The 20,103-nt window shown below is 36.6% G+C and overlaps 1 protein-coding gene across 1 annotated transcript in view; it reads right to left on the bottom strand.

Annotated features, from left to right (window-relative positions):
* Positions 1 to 242: 242 nt before the first annotated feature.
* LOC113197828 (histone H3-like centromeric protein A) overlaps positions 243 to 20,103 on the bottom strand; it is an 83,290-nt gene continuing 63,429 nt past the window's right edge. Inside the window, 2 exon segments of the mRNA XM_077793632.1 lie at positions 243 to 424; positions 427 to 530. Of these exon segments, the coding sequence (XP_077649758.1) occupies positions 243 to 424; positions 427 to 530 (286 nt within the window).

The following is a 20,103-nucleotide window of genomic DNA, read 5'->3' as shown; positions in this document are numbered from 1 at the left end:
GATGTCTTCAAAATCTTTAAATAGTCATATGAGTAACACACCAAATAATGTGGACCTCAGGGTCTTTTCTCTAACACCTTTGCTACTTAGGAAACATTCAGTTTTCACCTTCATTAAGAAAAATTAAAAAGAAATATGCACACACTGATCTGAGACAGAAAATCCAGGTAGCACCTCAAACACCACTGGATTTAGTTGTGCTTCCAGAGTCCTAAGTGTTCTGAAGACACTGTTGCAGGAGCTTAGCCAAGTCCTTCCTCAATGCCACAGGTCCTCCTGGCCGGCTGCACATCCTTGGGGATGAGAGTGACTCTAGCATGTAAGGAGAGGAGGTAGGCATCCTCAAACAGGAAAACTAAAAATGCTTCTGCCACCTCTTGAAGGGCCAACAGGGCCTGGGCTTGCCAACTGAAGTCCACACCATGGTGAATTTAATATGTATTTATTTAACCAGGTGGTTGAAGGGGTACTTTCTTATCAAGAGGTCTGTGCTCTTCTGTAGCTTTATGATTTCCTTAATCCAATCACATCTTCAGTGACTGTATTGACAGAATAAAGAACCTAGGGAGGTGCCCAGCTCTTGGGCAGGGAATCGACTCAAGCTGAGCCTCTTCAGGGCCTTGGGCTTGTGGCTTCAGCAGATTGGGCCATGGCAGGCCTTTCTGGATCCACGACTCCTGTTCAGCCTTCTGGATCTATGTGCTTCAGGCCTGGATAGAGGACACAAGAGTGCCCTGTCAGCATGCCTTGGAAGGAGCCTATATTGCCTCTTTCAAATTAATTTTAAGGTTGTTTTTTCTGGTTCTGTAAAGCATGCTGTTGATATTTTGATGGGGATTGCATTGAATATTTATATTGCTTTTGATAGTATGGCCATTTTAACAATATTAATTCTCCCTATTCAAGAACATGGGAGATCTTTCCTTCTTCTGAAATCCTCTTTGATTCCTTTCTGTAGTTTTCAAAGTATAGATCTTTCACCTCATTGATTAGATTAATATCCAGGTATATATATGTGTATGTGTGTGTGTACACACACACACACACACACACACACACCACATTTTTTAATCCATTCATCTACTGAAGGGCATCTAGGTTGGCTCCACAGTTTAGCTATTGTGAATTGTGCTGCTGTAAACATTGATGTGGCTGTGTCCCTGTAGTATGCTGTGTTTAAGTCCTTTGGGTATAGACCAAGGAGAGGGATAGCTGGGTCAAATTCCCAGATTTCCAAGGAATATCCATACTGCTTTCCAGATTGTTTCCACCAATTTGCAGTCCCACCAGCAATATATGAGTTTGCCTTCTTCCCCACATCCTTACCAACATTTACTGTTATTTGTATTCTTAATTGGTACCATTTTGAGTGGAGTGAGATGAAATCTTAGAATGGTTTTGATTTGTTGACTAAATATTTAATATATGTTGACTAAATATTTAATATATTTAATATATGTTTATGAAGCTTTTATTTATGTGATTTGATGGAGAGTTCATTATTATCTACATGTGCACTCCACAAATTTTAGCATGCTTCATTTATCAAAACTTAAATCATGAAATAAGCAGACACTTTATCAAACCATCAAAAATAGTGGGAGAGGAATGAGGAAAAATAGTTTAGAGTAAATATGAAATTAAAAAATATGAAATAAAAAGTACATAATAAAATATATTTTTTCTTGAGAGTGAACAAGCATGATTGCATATCAAATTAAGACACTTGGATTGGATTAAGATGTTTTAGTATAACAGCTATTTTATTGGTAAATACCAGGGGGAACTCAATCAGACCAACAGAGTGGACAGGAGAATGGTCTGAGGAAAAACAGCGTGGGAGCTTGACCGGACTGGGATTTTATGGCATTTAGGCAGGAAGGGAAGGACTTGGGACAGGAAAGGGGATTTCTAGGGTCCCTTGTCCCACTGGAGTTGGTCAGGGGAGCTGCTGAACTCCAGGATTAGCCAGAGGGTTCTGCTGACTGACAAGTGTTAGTCAGGAGATCCCGCTGATTGACAGGCATTTCCGCAGGCACCTGATTGATGTTCCTTTCCTCGGGGTCTGCTTTCTTCTAAGTCACAGCCACCAACCTGACAGTTTGAATCACCAAAATTTACTCATGTCTTCTTCTTCCCCTTTTTGTTTATCCCCTTCCTGTACCTCATGACATTCCTTTGTTTATTGTTCACTCTGTCACCCAAATTTGAGAGAAAATTCATGACACTTATCTTTCTGTTTTTAGCTTATTTCCCTTAACTTAATTGTCCTTGTTTAGCAAGACATGATTCTTTTCTTTTTTTATGGCTGAAGAAAACACCATATTGTACATATGCCACACTTTCTTTATCCATTCACCTATTGGCAGAAACCTAGGCTAATTCCAACCTTGGCTATTTTTTTTATTGAGCTGTGATAAATATGGGTATGCATGCATGTGTAAAATTTTCTAACATTAATTCTTTCAGATAAATAGCATGAACTGGTATAGTTGAATCATATGGTAGCTCAATTTTTGGATTTTTGAAGAACTTTTATTCATATTTTCATTGTGTCTTTACTTATTTATATTTCCTCCAAGTGTATTAGATTTCCTTTTCCTTTGCATTCAAAGTAGAATGTATTATCTTGATATTTTTCTGCATTATTTAATGGAATATTTTATTTAAACAGAATAGTTTGGTTCTTTTTGACATAATAATACATGCATGGAATTTGATTTACTCAATTTTAACCCCAATTCCCCTCCCATCCTTCCTCCTATGATTCTAAATCCTCTACTCTACTGACCTTCCTTTTTCACATTTATTTATTTATTTTGATTGATGCTTTCTGCATGTACATAAAGATGGAATTCCTTGTGGTTGATATGCACATAGTATACTTTTGTGAAATTCATTCCACATTTCTTCTCCTTTACCATTTCTTCTCCCTCAGTCTCCTTCTTCTACTCTACAGGTCTTCCCTATATTTAAATTATCATGCCCCCTGCTTTTCCCTCATTTTGCTCTTGCTTCCACGTGTAAGAAAAGATTTGATTCTTGATTTTATGAGTCTGGATTATTTTATTTAGCATGATGTTCCCCATTTCCATCCATTAAAAGGCAAATGCTACAATTTCATTCTACCTTATGAATGAGTAAAATTCCATCGTGTATATATACCACATGTTTTAACCCAATTATTATTTTTTTTAAAGAGAGAGTGAGAGAGGAGAGAGAGAGAGAGAGAGAGAGAGAGAGAGAGAGAGAGAGACAGAATTTTTAATATTTATTTTTTAGTTCTCGGGGGACACAACATCTTTGTTGGTATGTGGTGCTGAGGATGGAACCCGGGCCTCACGCATGCCAGGCGAGCGCACTACCGCTGAGCCACATCTCCAGCCCTTAACCCAATTATTGATGTACATATGGGCTGGTTCCATAATTTGTATATTGTGAATTGGGCTGCTTTAAACATTTATATAACTATACAATTCTAGCATAGTGATTTTATTTATTTTGCATAATTCCTTGTGAAGGGGATAGCTGGGTTGTATGGTGGCTCCATTCATAGGTTTTTGAGGAATCACCATTTTGTTGCACTAAAATGCAGTCCCACTAACAATATAAGAGTGTGCCTTTACCTCCCACATTCTCACCAGCATTTATTATGAATTGTTTTATTAGTATTACCATTCTGACTGGAGTCGGATGAAATATAAATTTAGTTTTGATTTGAATTTCCCTGATTTCTATGGATGTTAACATTTCTTAATATATTTGTAGATCAACTGTGTTTCTTCTTTTGATAAATGCTTGTTTAGTTCTTCTGCCCATTCATTGATTTGGTATTTAGGGGTTTTTTTTGGTGTTAAGTTTTTTTTGAGTTCCTTATACATTGTGCATAGTAATACCCTCTCACAGGAATACTTAAATGCTTCTTTCTATATTGTAGGTACTCTTTTCATGTTCTTAATTGTTTTCTAGCTGTGCAGAAACATTTTAATTTGATGCAATCCTACTTACTGATCCCTGGTTTTATATCTTGAGATTTTGCTATATTTCAAAGGAAGTTAGTACTTGCACTAGTATGTTGGAGTGATGAACCCATATTATTTTTTCTAGCAGTTACAAATTTTTTTGGTATAATTCCTAATTTCTTTGCTTCATTTTGATTTGCCCCATTTAAGTGAGAGAAATAGGAATCTACCTTCATTCTTCTATGGGGATATACAGTTTACCCAGTACCATTTGTTTAAAAGGCTATCTTTATTTCAACATATATTTTTGACACCTTTGTGAAGTATCAGATGACTGTAAGTACATGTGTTTGTCTTTATATCTTCTGTTCTGTTAAATTGGTCCTCATGTCTATTTTAATGCCAATATCATACTGTTTTTGTTACTATAGCCCTTTAGTATAATTTAAGACCAGATATTTTAATGCTGTGCATTTTTCTTCTTGCTTAGGATTGTTTAGGCAATTCTGTGTTTCTTATTATTTCCTATAAATTAATACTTTTTCTTTATTTGGTGAAGAATGTCTTTGTTATTTTGATGGAGATTGCATAGAAGATGATATTACTTTTGGTAGTATTATCATTTTGACAATATTAATTCTGCCTATCCAAGAATATGGGATACCTTTCCACCTTCTATGGTCTTCTTCATTTTTTGTCTTCAGTGTTCTATCATTTTTATTGTAGAGATCTTCAACATCTTTAGGTTAATTTCCAAGTATTATTTGAGGTTATTGTAAAAGGAATGATTTTTTTTATTTCTTTCTCAGCAGAATAGAATATAATAAATTGGAATATAAGAAAACTAAAAGAATTGGAATATAAGAAAGCTTTTGATGTATAGATGTTGACCATGTATCCTGCTGCTTTGTCTAATTTATTTTGGAGCTCCAAAACCTTCTAGTGGAACTATTTAGATCTTCTAGATATGGGATTATGTCATTAGCAAACAGATAAATTGATTTTCTTTCCTATTTGTATACCTTTAATTTCCTCCTTTTGCTTGACTGCACTCTATTGAATAGAAGTGGTGAAAATGTGCATCCTTGACATGTATGATTTTAGAGAAAATATTTTTAGTTTTTCTTCATTCAGCATGATGTTGTCTTTGAGTTTGTCATATATAGTATTTATATTGTTGAGGTAACTTCCTTCTACCTCAAATTTTTCCAACAATTTTTACATGAATGGGAACTGGATTTTATCAAAGTCTCATTCTGAACATATTGAGATGATCATATAATTTTTGTCCCTATTTCTATTTATGTGGTGAATTACATTATTGATCTGCATATGTTGAACCAAAAATTCATCCCTGGGATCAAACCCACTTGATCCTAGTGTACTATCTTCTTGGTGTGTTTTTGAAAGAAGTTTGCTAATATTTTATTAAAGATTCATACATATATGTTCAGCAAGTTTGTTAGGCTGTAATTTTCTTCCCTTGATGGGTCTATCTGGTTTTGGTATCAAGATTATACTGGCTTCACAAAATACATGTGCTAGTTTAATCTGCCTGTCAATTCCAAGGAATAATTTGAGAAATACTTGGGTTAGTTCTTCTTTAAAGGTCTTGTAGAATTCTGCTGAAAAATCCTTCTAGTCTTGGTCCTTTCTCTTTTTATTTTATAGGCTTTTCATTGTTTTTCAAATTCATTGGTTGATATTGGTACTTTTAGGATTTCTGTATTTTCCTGGTTCAATTTGGGCATGTAATATATGCTAGAAGTTTGTTAATGTCTTTTAGATTTCCAGTTTATTGGAGTGGAATTTTTCATAATAGTTTCTAATGATCCTCTGGATTATCAGCAGAAATGTCTGCTGATAATTCCTTTAATCTATATATTTTTTAATATTGGTCCTCTCTTTCTTTTGTTTAGTTTTGCTAAGAATTTATCAATGTCATTTATCTTTTAGAAGAACAAAATCTGTGCTGTATTGATTCTATCTTGTGTTTTAATTCTCAGTTGCATTATTTTTGACTTTGATCTTAATTACTTCCTGCCTTCTACTGATTTTGAAATTGTTTGTTCTTTTTCTAGGGTTTTGAGGTAGAGCACAAGCTTTATTTATTTATTTTTTTGGAGGGGGTGATCTCTCTTTTTCTTAATGTAGGCACTCAATGCTATAAAATTTCCCTACTAGAACTGTTTTTATATAAAAACAGTTTTAATATATTATATTTCTGTTCTAATTTTTTTCTAAGATTCCTTGATTTCTTCTGTGATATATTCTTCTTTTAAAAGTGTATTGTTTAATATCCATTTGTTTGTGGTTTATATTGTTTGTTTTGCTGTTTATTTTTAGTTTTATTCTATTATGATCTAGTAGATACATAAAATTATATCAGATTTTCTATGTGTTCTAAGACACATATTGTAATCTAGATAATGCTCTATTTTGGATAAATGTTTCATGAGCTGCTGGGATGAAAGTAAATTCAGCTGTTTTTGGGGTGAACTATTTTGTGGATAACTATTAGGTACATTTGATTTATTGGACCATTTAGGTTAGAAATATATTCATTGATTTTATATTTTGATGAGCTTTCTTTTGGTGATAATGCTGTGTTAAAATCACCTGTGATTATTATATTGAGGTCAGTGTGGGATCTAATGTCAAGTTGTATTTTTTAAAAAATTAAGTGCACTTACTCTTGGATAATATATTCTTACTATATTTTCTTATTGGATTATTCCCTTTATGAAGATGTAATACACTTCCTGGACTCTTCTTTTGCTTAAAATTGCTCTGTCAGATATGATAATAGGTACTGTTGCTTGGTTTTGAACTACATTTGCATAGAATTTTTTCCATACTTTTACTTTCAGTCTGAGGGTATCTTTTCTGATGAATTGAATCTCTTGCAAGAAGCATGTATTTGGTTCTTAGTTGTTGATCCATTCTGCTAATCTACATCTTTCAATTTGGAATTTTAGAGTATTTAATTCAGTGTGATTATGAATATGTGTTTGTTTTTTGCCATTTTGATTTGTTTGCTCTATTTTATTTTGTCTATACCTTCATTAGTTGTTTGTTCTTCTAGTGACCTTTATTTGGTAACTTTTTGTCATTGTTGTTCTGTGTATATTATATCTGAGTACTCTTTAAAATGCTGGCTTAGTGGTTATAAAATTTTTAGTTTATCATTACCATTAAAAGTTTTTATTTCTCCATCACTTTTGAAACATCATTTGCTGGATGTAGTAAACCTGGCTGGAAACTTCTTTCTTTTAGAGCTTAGAATATCTCATTCCAGCCACTCTTTGATTGAAAAGTCAGAGGTGAAGCTTATTGGTTTGCATCTAAATATAAACTAGCATTTTTCTCCTGCAAGTTTTAATATCCTTTTATTATTTTATATTTTAGGCATTTTGCTTATGATGTGTCTTGGATAGTTTCTTTTATGACCTTGTTTATGTGTGGTCCTATATGCCTCTTGTATACAAATTTATCTCATTCCTAATATGGAGAAAGTTTTCTGTTACTATCTCATTGAAAATGTCCTTAATGCTTTTAACTGATATGTCTATGTTTTCTTCTATCCAAGCAACTCTCAGGTTTGTTATCTTGATGTTGTGCTATAGTTCTTATATATTCTGGTCATTGTCCTTTATTGCATACTGAATATTCACTTTCATATACCCTGTCTTCAAGGCCTCAAGTTGTTTCTACAAGCCACAAAGTTCTATTTTATATGCAATTTAATCATGAATAAATATTATTTCAAGCAAATTATTAATTTGATTTATTGTGTTTTTTATTTCTGATATTCTGATTAATTTCTTTTCATTTTATCTATTTATTTATTGAAACAATCTTTCATGTCCTATATCTGCTCTCAGTTCATTAGATCTTCTTTTAGTTTACTGAACATTTTATTTTATTTTTTTTATTTTTTTTTCATTTCCTTTTTTTTTTTATTGTTGGTCGTTCAAAACATTACATAGTTCTTAATACATCATATTTCACAGTTTGATTCAAGTGGGTTATGAACTCCCAATTTTACCCCGTATACAGATTGCTGTATCACATCAGTTACCCTTCCATTGATTGACAAATTTCCTTTCTAGTGTCTGATGTATTCTGCTGTCTGTCCGATTCTCTACTATCCCCCCTCCCCTCCCCTCCCCTCTTCTCTCTCTACCCCTTCTACTGTAAATCATTTCTTCCATTTGTATTATCTTGTCTTACCCCTCCTTTCCTCTTATATGTCATTTTGTATAACCCTGAGGATCGCCTTCCATTTCCATGCGGTTTCCCTTCTCCCTCCCTTTCCCTCCCACCTCTCATCCCTGTTTAATGTAAATCTTCTTCTCAAGCTCTTTGTCCCTACCCTGTCCTTGTTTACTCCCCTTATATCAAAGGGGTCATTTGGTATTTATTTTTTAAAGATTGACTAGCTTCACTTAGCATAATCTGCTCTAATGCCATCCATTTCCCTCCAAATTCTATGATTTTGTCATTTCTTAATGCAGAGTAATACTCCATTGTGTATAAATGCCACATTTTTTTAATCCATTCATCTATTGAAGGGCATCTAGGCTGATTCCACAATCTTGCTATCGTGAATTGTGCTGCTATGAACATCGATGTAGCAGTGTCCCTGTAGCATGCTCTTATTAGGTCTTTGGGGAATAGACCGAGAAGGGGAATAGCTGGGTCAAATGGTGGTTCCATTCCCAGCTTTCCAAGAAATCTCCATACTGCTTGGCTGCACCAATTTGCAGTCCCACCAGCAATGAACAAGAGTGCCCTTTTCCCCGCATTCTCTCCAGCACTTATTGTTGTTTGACTTCCTAATGGCTGCCAATCTTACTGGAGTGAGATGGTATCTTAGGGTGGTTTTGATTTGCATTTCTCTGACTGCTAGCGATGGTGAGCATTTTTTCATGTACTTATTGATTGATTGTATGTCCTCCTCTGAGAAGTGTCTGTTCAGGTCCTTGGCCCACTTATTGATTGGGTTATTTGTTATCTTATTGTCTAATTTTTTGAGTTCTTTGTATATTCTGGTTATTAGGGCTCTATCTGAAGTGTGTGGAGTAAAGATTTGTTCCCAGGATGTAGGCTCCCTGTTTATCTCTCTTATTGTTTCTTTTGCTGAGAAAAAACTTTTTAGTTTGAGTAAGTCCCATTTGTTGATTCTAGTTGTTAACTTTTGCGCTATGGGTGTCCTATTGAGGAATTTGGAGCCCGATCCCACAGTATGTAGATCATACCCTACTTTTTCTTCTATCAGATGCCGTGTCTCTGATTTAATATCAAGCTCCTTGATCCATTTTGAGTTAACTTTTGTGCATGGCGAGAGATAGGGATTCAGATTCATTTTGATGCAAATGGATTTCCAGTTTTCCCAGCACCATTTGTTGAAGATGCTATCCTTCCTCCATTGCATGCTTTTAGACCCTTTATCAAATATAAGATAGTTGTAGTTTTGTGGGTTGGTTACTGTGTCCTCTATTCTGTACCATTGGTCCACCCGCCTGTTTTGGTACCAGTACCATGCTGTTTTAGTTACTATTGCTCTGTAGTATAGTTTGAAGTCTGGTATCGCTATACCGCCTGATTCACACTTTCTGCTTAGCATTGTTTTTGCTATTCTGGGTCTTTTATTATTCCATATGAATTTCATGATTCTTTTATCTATTTCTACAAGAAATGCTGCTGGGATTTTGATTGGCATTGCATTAAACTTATAGAGAACTTTTGGTAATATCGCCATCTTGATGATGTTGGTTCTGCCTATCCATGAGCAGGGTATATTTTTCCATCTTCTAAGGTCTTCTTCTATATCTTTCTTTAGGGTTCTGTAATTTTCATTGTATAAATCTTTCACCTCTTTTGTTAGGTTGATTCCCAAGTATTTTATTTTTTGGGGGTATATTGTGAATGGAGTAGTTGTCCTCATTTCTGTTTCAGAGGATTTGTCGCTGATATACAGGAATGCCTTTGATTTATGCGTGTTGATCTTATATCCTGCCACTTTGCTGAATTCATTTATTAGTTCTAATAGCTTCTTTGTAGACCCTTTTGGGTCTGCTAGGTATAGAATCATATCATCTGCAAATAGTGATAATTTAAGTTCTTCTTTTCCTATTTTTATGCCTTTAATTTCTTTTGTCTGTCTAATTGCTCTGGCCAGTGTTTCGAGGACTATGTTGAACAGAAGTGGTGAGAGAGGGCATCCCTGTCTTGTACCAGATCTTAGAGGGAATGCCTTCAATTTTTCTCCATTCAGAATGATGCTGGCCTGTGGCTTATCATAGATTGCTTTTACAATGTTGAGGTATGATCCTGTTATCCCTAATTTTTCTAGAGTTTTGAACATAAAGGGATGCTGTACTTTGTCGAATGCTTTTTCTGCATCTATTGAGATGATCATATGGTTCTTATTTTTAAGTCTATTGATGTGGTGAATAACATTTATTGATTTCCGTATATTAAACCAGCCTTGCATCCCAGGGATGAATCCTACTTGATCATGATGTATAATTTTTTTGATATGTATTTGAATCCGATTCGCCAGAATTTTATTGAGGATTTTTGCGTCAAGGTTCATTAGAGATATTGGTCTGTAGTTTTCCTTCTTTGAAGTGTCTTTGTCTGGTTTCGGAATCAGGGTGATGTTGGCCTCGTAGAATGAATTTGGAAGTTCTCCCTCTTTTTCTATTTCCTGAAATAGCTTGAAAAGTATTGGTGTTAGTTCCTCTTTAAAGGTTTTGTAAAACTCTGCTGTATACCCATCCGGTCCTGGGCTTTTCTTAGTTGGTAGTCTTTTGATGGTTTCTTCTATTTCCTCTATTGTTATTGGTCTGTTTAGGTTGTCTATATCCTCCTGGCTCAATCTGGGCAGATCATAGGACTCAAGGAATTTATCTATGCCTTCACTATCTTCTATTTTATTGGAGTATAAGGATTCAAAGTAATTTCTGATTATCTTCTGTATTTCTGAAGTGTCTGTTGTGATATTGCCTTTTTCATCCCGTATGCTAGTAATTTGGGTTCTCTCTCTTCTTCTCTTCATTAGCATGGCTAAGGGTCTGTCAATTTTATTTATTTTTTCAAAGAACCAGCTTTTAGTTTTGTCAATTTTTTCAATTGTTTCTTTTGTTCAATTTCATTAATTTCAGCTCTGATTTTAATTATTTCTTGCCTTCTACTTCTTTTGCTGTTGTTTTGCTCTTCTTTTTCTAGGATTTTGAGATGAAGTATGAGATCATTTATTTGTTGGTTTTTTCTTTTTTTGAGGAATGAACTCCAAGCAATGAATTTTCCTCTTAGAACTGCTTTCAATGTGTCCCATAGATTCCGATATGTTGTGTCTGTGTTTTCATTTAACTCTAGGAATTTTTAAATTTCCTCCTTGATGTCTTCTAAAACCCATTGATCACTCAGCAACCTATTGTTCATTCTCCAGGTGATGCTTGATTTTTCCTTTCTTCTTTTATCATTGATTTTCAGTTTCATTCCATTATGATCAGATAAGATGCATGGTATTATCTCTACCCCTTTGTATTGTCTAAGAGTTGCCCTGTGACATAGCATATGGTCTATTTTTGAGAAGGTTCCATGTGCTGCTGAGAAAAAAGTGTAGCTACTTGATGTTGGGTGGTATAGTCTATATATGTCAATTAAGTCTAGGTTGTTAATTGTGTTATTGAGTTCTATAGTTTCCTTATTTAACTTTTGTTTGGAAGATCTGTCCAGTGGTGAGAGAGGTGTGTTGAAGTCTCCCATGATTATTGTATGGTGGTCTATTAGACTCTTGAACTTGAGAAGAGTTTGCTTGATGAACACAGCTGCACCATAATTTGGGGCATATATATTTATGATTGTTATGTCTTGTTGGTGTATGGTTCCCTTGAGCAGTATGAAGTGTCCTTCTATATCCCTTTTGATTAGCTTTGGCTTGAAATCTATTTTATTAGATATGAGTATGGACACTCCTGCTTGTTTCCGTGGTCCATATGAGTGATATGATTTTTCCCAACCTTTCACCTTCAGTCTATGTATATCTTTTCCTATCAAATGCGTCTCCTGTAGACAGCATATTGTTGGGTCTTGTTTTTTGATCCATTCTACTAGCCTGTGTCTCTTAATTGGTGAGTTTAAGCCATTAACATTTAGGGTTATTATTGAGATATGGTTTGTTCTTCTATCCATATTTGTTTATTGATGTTACTAAACCTGATTTGTTATCCTCTTTGACTACTTTCCCCCCTTTACTGTCCTACCTCCCATTGTTGGTTTTCAATGTTATTTTCCATTTCCTCTTCCTGTAATGTTTTGCCAAGGATTTTTGGAAGAGATGGTTTTCTAGCTGCGAATTCTTTTAACTTTTGTTTATCGTGGAAGGTTTTAATTTCATCTTCTAACCTGAAGCTTAATTTCACCAGATACACGATTCTTGGTTGGAGCCCATTGTCTTTCAGTGTTTGAAATATGTTATTCCAGGATCTTCTAGCTTTCAGAGTCTGTGTTGAGAGATCAGCTGTTATCCTGATTGGTTTACCCCTAAATGTAATCTGCTTTCTTTCTCTTGCAGCTTTTAAAATTCTCTCCTTATTCTGTATGTTGGACATCTTCATTATAATGTGTCTAGGTGTGGATCTCTTATGATTTTGCACATTCGGCGTCCTGTAGGCTTCTAGGATTTGGGATTCTGTCTCATTCTTCAATTCTGGGAAGTTTTCTCGTATTATTTCACTGAATAGACTGTTTATTCCTTTGGAATGGAGCTCTGTGCCTTCCTGTATCCCAATGACTCTTAAATTTGGTCTTTTGATATTGTCCCATAATTCTTGGATGTTCTGCTCATGGTTTCTTAGCAGACTTGCTGAGCTGTCTATGTTCTTTTCCAGTTGAAATACTTTGTCTTCATTGTCTGATGTTCTCTCTTCTAAGTGATCTACTCTGCTGGTAGTATTCTCAATTGAGTTTTTTAAGTTGGTTTATTGTTTCCTGCATTTCTAGAATTTCTATTTGTTTGTTTTTTATTACCTCTATCTCCCTGTGAAATTGATCTTTTACTTCCTGGATTTGTTTGTCAATGTGATCTTTCATTGTCTGATTTTGCTGTCTCATGTCTTCCTTGAGACTCCAGATCATCTGAAGCATATATATCCTGAACTCTTTATCTGATATTCCATCTGTTGCAGCTATTACCTCTTCTAAAGTTGAGTTGACCTGCATTGCTTGTGGTCCTTTCTTTCCTTGTCTTTTCATACTGCTCGCGTTTCTTTCTGCTTGGTGCAACTGTTGTGTTTTTGAAATTTACCCCCTATTTATTTATGTTGCTCTTGTATAGTTGAAAAGTCTCCCTTGCAGGTGCGGGCGGCAGCTGTGCCCCTACTCCAATTGGGGTGACGTGTCTACCACGCTGGCGGCTCTCTGGGCCTGTTCCGGGAGTGGAAGGCGGCTCTGCTCTGTCCCTATTCCAATTGGGGTGTTGTGACTACCATGCTGGCAGGTCGCTGGGCCTGTTCCGGGCGTTGGCGGTGGGCTTGGCTGGCGGGATTCCACCTAATGGCAGTCCCTAACCTCCCTGCTTGCTAATTAATGGCTTCTCTGAGGCGCCACACCTTCTGTAGCTGCGGGGCCGGCCGCGCGAATCAGTTGGCCTGGATCTCCGGGGTCCTGCTGCTGGCTGTTTTGATGTTGCAAGCTGTTGGAGAGTGTTGGTGTATCCTTCAGCTTTCCCGGATGGTGGCCGCTGACTGCCTGGATGGAGTGTCCACTGTGGGGGATGGGACGGGACTGTACTGCTTCCTTCCCCTTCTGAAATCCCGTACTCGGCCCAAGGGTCCGTGTGGGCTTGGCTGGTGGGATTCCACCTAATGGCAGTCCCTAACCTCCCTGCTTGCTAATTAATGGCTTCTCTGAGGCGCCACGTCTTCTGTAGCCGCGGGGCTGGCCGCTCGAATCAGTTGGCCTGGATCTCCTGGGTACTGCTGCTGGCTGTTGGGATCCCTGGCACTCTATCACTTTGATTTTTTCTGCTTGCCCCTCCCCCAGCGCTGGCTAGCCAGGTTTCCTTTTGGCTGCTACTGGGAGGAGGGGTTGGAGGTCAGGTGTCTCTAGTTTCCCCCTAGTCTTTATGGAGGCTCAGCTTGATACTCCCTCTCCCGGCAAGCCTAGGAGAGATTTTATGTGAATTCCCGCTGTCTGGGGGGTGAGCTGAATGACACCAACCTGTTTTGATGTTGCACTCTGAAGGAGAGTGGCGGTGTATCCTTCAGCTTTACCGGATGGTGGCCGCTGACTGCCTCGGTGGAGTGACCGCTGTGGGGGATGGGACTGTTCCGCTTCCTTCCCCTTCTGAGATCCCGTGCTCGGCCCAAGGGTCCGTGTGGGCTTGGCTGGCGGGATTCCACCTAATGGCAGTCCCTAACCTCCCTGCTTGCTAATTAATGGCTTCACTGAGGCGCCACGTCTTCTGTAGCCGCAGGGCAGGCCGCGAGAATCAGTTGGCCTGGATCTCCTGGGTCCTGCTGCAGGCTGTTGCGATCCCTGGCACTCTATCACTTTGATTTTTTCTGCTTGCCCCTCCCCCAGCACTGGCTAGCCAGGTTTCCTTTTGGCTGCTACTGGGAGGAGGGGTTGGAGGTCAGGTGTCTCTAGTTTCCCCCTAGTCTTTATGGAGGCTCAGCTTGATACTCCCTCTCCCAGCAAGCCTAGGAGAGATTTTATGCGAATTCCGGCTGTCTGGGGGGTGAGCTGAATGACACCAACCTGTTTTGCTGTTGCACTCTGAAGGAGAGTGGCGGTGTATCCTTCAGCTTTACCGGATGGTGGCCGCTGACTGCCTCGGTGGAGTGTCCGCTCTACTGAACATTTTAATAATTGACTTTTTATAATCTTTCTCTGACATCACATTAATTTTCATATTTGTGGGAGTTTTTGTTGTGGCATTATAAAATTTGTGGGGAGTTTTGAGTATCTCTTCCTCATATTTTCAGAGTTCTCGGACTTGTGAACCAAATTAGATGGTTTGCCATCCCTCTTATATACATGTGTCCTTTTGTGTATAGTTATCTTTTGGTTCTGGGAATTCTCCTTGTTTCTGATGAATGAGTAAATGTCCTGGAATGGGACCTGAGGTCCCTCTGTTTGTTATTCCTCCTTGAGGCCTTCATGTTGGTTTGGTTTGTTTCTCTCTCATATTCTCTGTGTTAAAATACCATTGAAGCTCATGTATGACTAAATAATGTGTGGGTGAGATTTGCTATTACTTGACATATATATTACTTGGCAGCAAGATCTCTACTATGAGTACCTGAAAAGTCCCAATAACATTCTAGTCTTATAGAAAGGGGGAAGCCTGGGATAGCACCAATGTTAGTAAGAGACATACACCCATAAGATAAATTTCTACTGGAAATGTATAAGATTAATTTCCACCTATGAAGGAATGGCGGGGTAAGGATTTAACATCACTAATAAAAAAGTGAACTACATTATGCATTAAACAGCATGTCTACTAAAACATACATGAGTGGGGTAAGAATTACATAAACTACATAGTTCTATCAGGTAATAGGACTATAGTTTCTGTATTGAAGAGAAAATAGGGTAGAAAATAGCAGATGATGGCTATAATGAAGGAGAAAAACAAAAACAAACAAAAGAAATAAAAATTAAAGAGAAAAGAGGTAAAAGGAAAATACGGTTATTAGTGGGAGAAGGGAGTGAAGGGGCAATTTTATTGTCAAAAACCAAGGTAAAAACAAAAAAAAAATGTGAGATCAAAACAACTCAAACACATGTATAATATACCCCACCTAAGTCAATCCAAGGCTAAATAATAAATGGCTGAAGAAGAAAGCAATTAGAGTGAAAGTAAAGTCACACACACACACACACACACACACACATATGTAATTGAGCATATTCATGCAATAAACACATACACCTAATCTTGCAGAATGGAAAAAAAGTAAAAAAAAAATATAAAATAAAAGATGACATGAAATTTGAAAAATTGTAAAGTTAAAATTTAAAAATAGTAAAAAAATATTATACTTGCTCCTAGAGTCCTGCTCTTCCCCCAAATAATTATTGTTTTCATCTACCAAAATATTTGCATGTATGTGTACTACATAAAACTCAATTTGCTATGTGCATGCATTGTGAAATGGTCACCAAAATCAAAATAGTTGACATATCTATCACCCCACATAGTTACCATTTTCTTTCCATCTTTCTTTTCATGTGTCTGTATGTATGGATAGAAAAATATCTATATTTTTATATATATATAAAATATCTAATAGCATATTTCAAGTATATTAGCATATTTCAAGTATACAAAGCAGTATTACTAGCTATAGTCACCATATTGAAGATTAATACATTACATCTCCAGTACTTATTCATCTTGCATACCTTAAATATAGTACTCTCTGACCAGTACCTTGTTTCTACATCAGATTCCACATACAGTGAGATCATGTAGTCTTTCTGTACCTGGCTTAGTTCATTTAGCAAAATGTCCTCCTGATTCTTTTATGTTATTGCAAATGAGAATATTTCTGAATATTAATTTTTTAATTAATGAAAATATTTCAAAATTATATTGTTTATTGGGTTGAAAAATATTTTGTCACAAGTTACTCCAAGCAACAAATAACTACAACAGATATTAGCAACCAAAATGAGATTCCATTTAAAAAAATAAAAACAAACTATAAATGGATGAAGTAGAATTGGAGCTGGGTAATCGGTGAACTTTAAAGTACTTCAAAGAAGATTTTTAGGAGAACTTGATTAAAAGAAACATTGCAAATATTTTTCTTTATTTTCTTTTCTTTTGGTACCAAGGACTGAACACAGGGGCACTTATCAAGTGGGCCATATCCCTGGTCCTTTTTATTTTTTATTTTGAGAATGGGTTTGCTGGCTTTGAACATGTGATATTCCTGCCTAAGCAGCCAGTGACCCTGGGATTACAGGCATGCACCACCCCTCCCAGCACAAGTTTCCAATGTAAGGGACTGAGAAATTACAAAATAAAAAAAGACCCATGAAGTTCTATACTTCTACTAGCAAGAGACAGTGAAGAAATTGTGTAACTTAAAACACAGGTTACATTTTATTCAGGCAAAAAAGCAGTTGATCACCAAGAGTACAAATTAGATCTTGGTGTAGAGTCAAGAGCCAGGAACTTTTCTCAGGAAGAAATAAGACTGACTCTTTATCAAGCAACCTCCAACATTTGCCTGGCAAATTTGAACATTTCTGCACACCAGGGGCTCCTTTGTGTCTTTGGGCTATTGTGCTGGCATGTCATCCAGAATAAATTTATACAAACATGGGAAGATCCAACATTTTTACTTTGTTACGGATCCCAGAAAGAAAATGTTGAGCCTTTCATGACTGAGACAGTTGCTGGTGATAGAATTGTATTACTCTCCCTAATCTTTTTGAGAATGTTCCTTTCAATCACTAGAGTCCTAGAGATTTTACCATGAAACGATGTAAATGAAAACAAATGCTTTTCTTGCATCTCTTGTAATGAATCAATGGCTTTTCACCTTGATTTGCTTCATGTGGTGATATGGACTTGGATTTTGTACTAAAAATACCAAACTTGACTTCCTATGATGTGATAAAACCAGGGTGGATAAATATAGGTTTCTTTTTGCAAAAAAAAAAAAAATATATATATTATAAAAAGAAAAATATATTGATAAGAAATAAAGTACTTGTTTCTCCTGAGGTATTAAAAACTGATGGATTTTCACTCTTTTTATTTATTTTTGGCTGCATAATCCTTGGATGAAGGGCTAGTGATTGTTAAACCCAATGTTTTTATTTTCCTCACCTAGTTGCAAGCTGTTGTAGCTATGAGTCAAAGCTCAGTTTTTCATTTTTTAGTGTAAGGTGGGACAAACTGGTTAATGATGACAAATTGTGTTTTCCATAGCCAGGCTGGTTCATAGTCCTAAATTAGAAATTGCAATAGTTGACATTTAGTGTTGGTGGATTTTTAAAACTCTTTTGGTGGGTTTTTGAGATTTGATCCACATCCCCTTTTGCTGACCAGATGTCATTTTCTGAGTTTGCTGGACATCTGGTTCACAGAGGCCTCTCATAAATTCCACTTTTAGGGTTTAGGGTCTAAATTTCTATAGGTTTTACATTGACCACTATGGATGTGAATTACCCAGAATCATACCTGGAGTGCAGAGCTTCTGTCTGGCTTTTATTTACATCTCTACAATAGATCTTATGGAGTGCTAACAACAAAGAGAGATCTCTGTCCTTGGTATTCAGAGTGTTTATGCCTTAGGCAAATTTCCTTAGCACCTTTTTCAGTCACATTGTTCCAGGCACATCACAGTATCATAATAGGATGCTGCCAGGTAAACTGGAAACTTCCTTATGAGCACCTGATCTCTTGCCTCTGGTCATGGACACATAGTTCTCAAAAATATTTCTGGCAATGGTGACCCCAAGGCCTATTGAACAATCCCCTGTGGGCCAGGTGATTTTGATTATTTTTGAATGGATAATGTCCTGCATGTACTCTGGGTTTATTAAGATCATCCTCCCTCTCTATTCCACAGGTTCCCTCAAGTCATTTTTTCCTGCACACTTGTCTTTCTGCCTGTGTTTCCCTTCTCCCAGAAGCTATGGCTGTCACTGCCAGACTAGCTGGTACATTTCTAATATATTACTTTCTTTTATTCAAAATGTATGAATGGCTTTGTTTCTATAGTTTCTTTTGCTGTCTAGTATTGAATTTATATGAGTTCCCTTTGTTACTCACCTTGCTGAGTAGCTATCTGCCCGCTTTTTAAGTCTGGTAATAGGGAACTTCTGGGAAGTGCACCCTTCCTCTAATCTTCCATTTTCTCTCTTATTATTTTTATTGTTTTTTAAGGAGAGAGAGAGAGAGAGAGAGAGAGAGAGAGAGAGAGAGAGAGAGAGAAAGAGAGAGAGAGAGAATTTTTTAATATTTATTTTTTAGTTTTCGGTGGACACAAAATCTTTTTTTTAATTTTTTATGTAGTGCTGAGGATCAAACCCTGTGCCCTGTGCATGCCAGGAGAGCATGTTACCGCTTGAGCCACATCCCCAGCCCTTATTATTTTTATTCTTGATGATTACTATCCTGACTAGAGTGAAATTTAAATTTAATATCATTTGGTTTTGATTTATACTTCCCTGACAGCAAAAGATGTTGAAACTTTTAATATATAAGTGTTAGGTATTTGTAGGCAGAAGGTTCCACCTATTGTACCACCCAGGACCGTGTCCTTCCAAGATCCATTCCTGCATGTAAATGTGCCTGCTAGCTTGCTATCCCATCCCTACTCAGCTGATCACATGAACCAACAGACTCAAAGGAAACATGGATTTTCCTCTTCTCTGACCCAAATCATCTGGATACAATCTTCTCTGTGCCTCTTTTAATGGTGTTCAATCAGGGATTTCCAGTGTCTCAGGGTAGGTATAGGCCAGAACATTGTGACAATATTTGCTGAGATATCCAGAGTTCATACAAAAGCAGTCTCAGTCATGACCTCAACAAGATAGTCTCCCACCTCACCTCTCCACTCACAAGTTGAGATACATGGAGCACATCTCAGATACCAGCCTGCTGTGTAGCCCCTAAATCAGCTAAGTCCAAACTACCTTTCTCATCTACAGATATTTCTGTAAAATATCTGTCCACCTATTCTCTGTTTTCCCTTAGTGCTACACTTCCTTTCTGCAGTATACCAGGTCAAATGTCATTACAGGTTTTGCACTGTTTTACTCTTTCCTCTCTGTTCAGAGGAAGAGAATTTCTAGGTCACTTGAATTAAAATGAATTCCCCCAGTCATCCACCTTTCTGAATAGTTGTACTCCAGATGCTTCAATTTCAAGTTACAGAGAAACTGTAGAGTTCAGCCTTCCTCTACTCCAATATTCAAATTTTAATTATTTATATTTTTTTCTTCTTTCAAAATTTAAAAGATGAAGTTTACAAGAAATAAATAAGAAGTAAGCACCAATCAATAAGCTCTATTTATTTGAAGAACACTTTGTTCTCCATATACATAAAAAATTATGTCCCTGAATAGCTTGCAAAAAGTAATTGTGTATTTAGCC

The sequence above is a fragment of the Urocitellus parryii genome, chromosome X (genome assembly GCF_045843805.1).
Source record: "Urocitellus parryii isolate mUroPar1 chromosome X, mUroPar1.hap1, whole genome shotgun sequence".
NCBI classification, from domain to species: domain Eukaryota; kingdom Metazoa; phylum Chordata; class Mammalia; order Rodentia; family Sciuridae; genus Urocitellus; species Urocitellus parryii.
The sequence above is the reverse complement of the archived record's forward strand: the minus strand, read 5'-3'. Positions and strand labels throughout refer to the sequence as shown.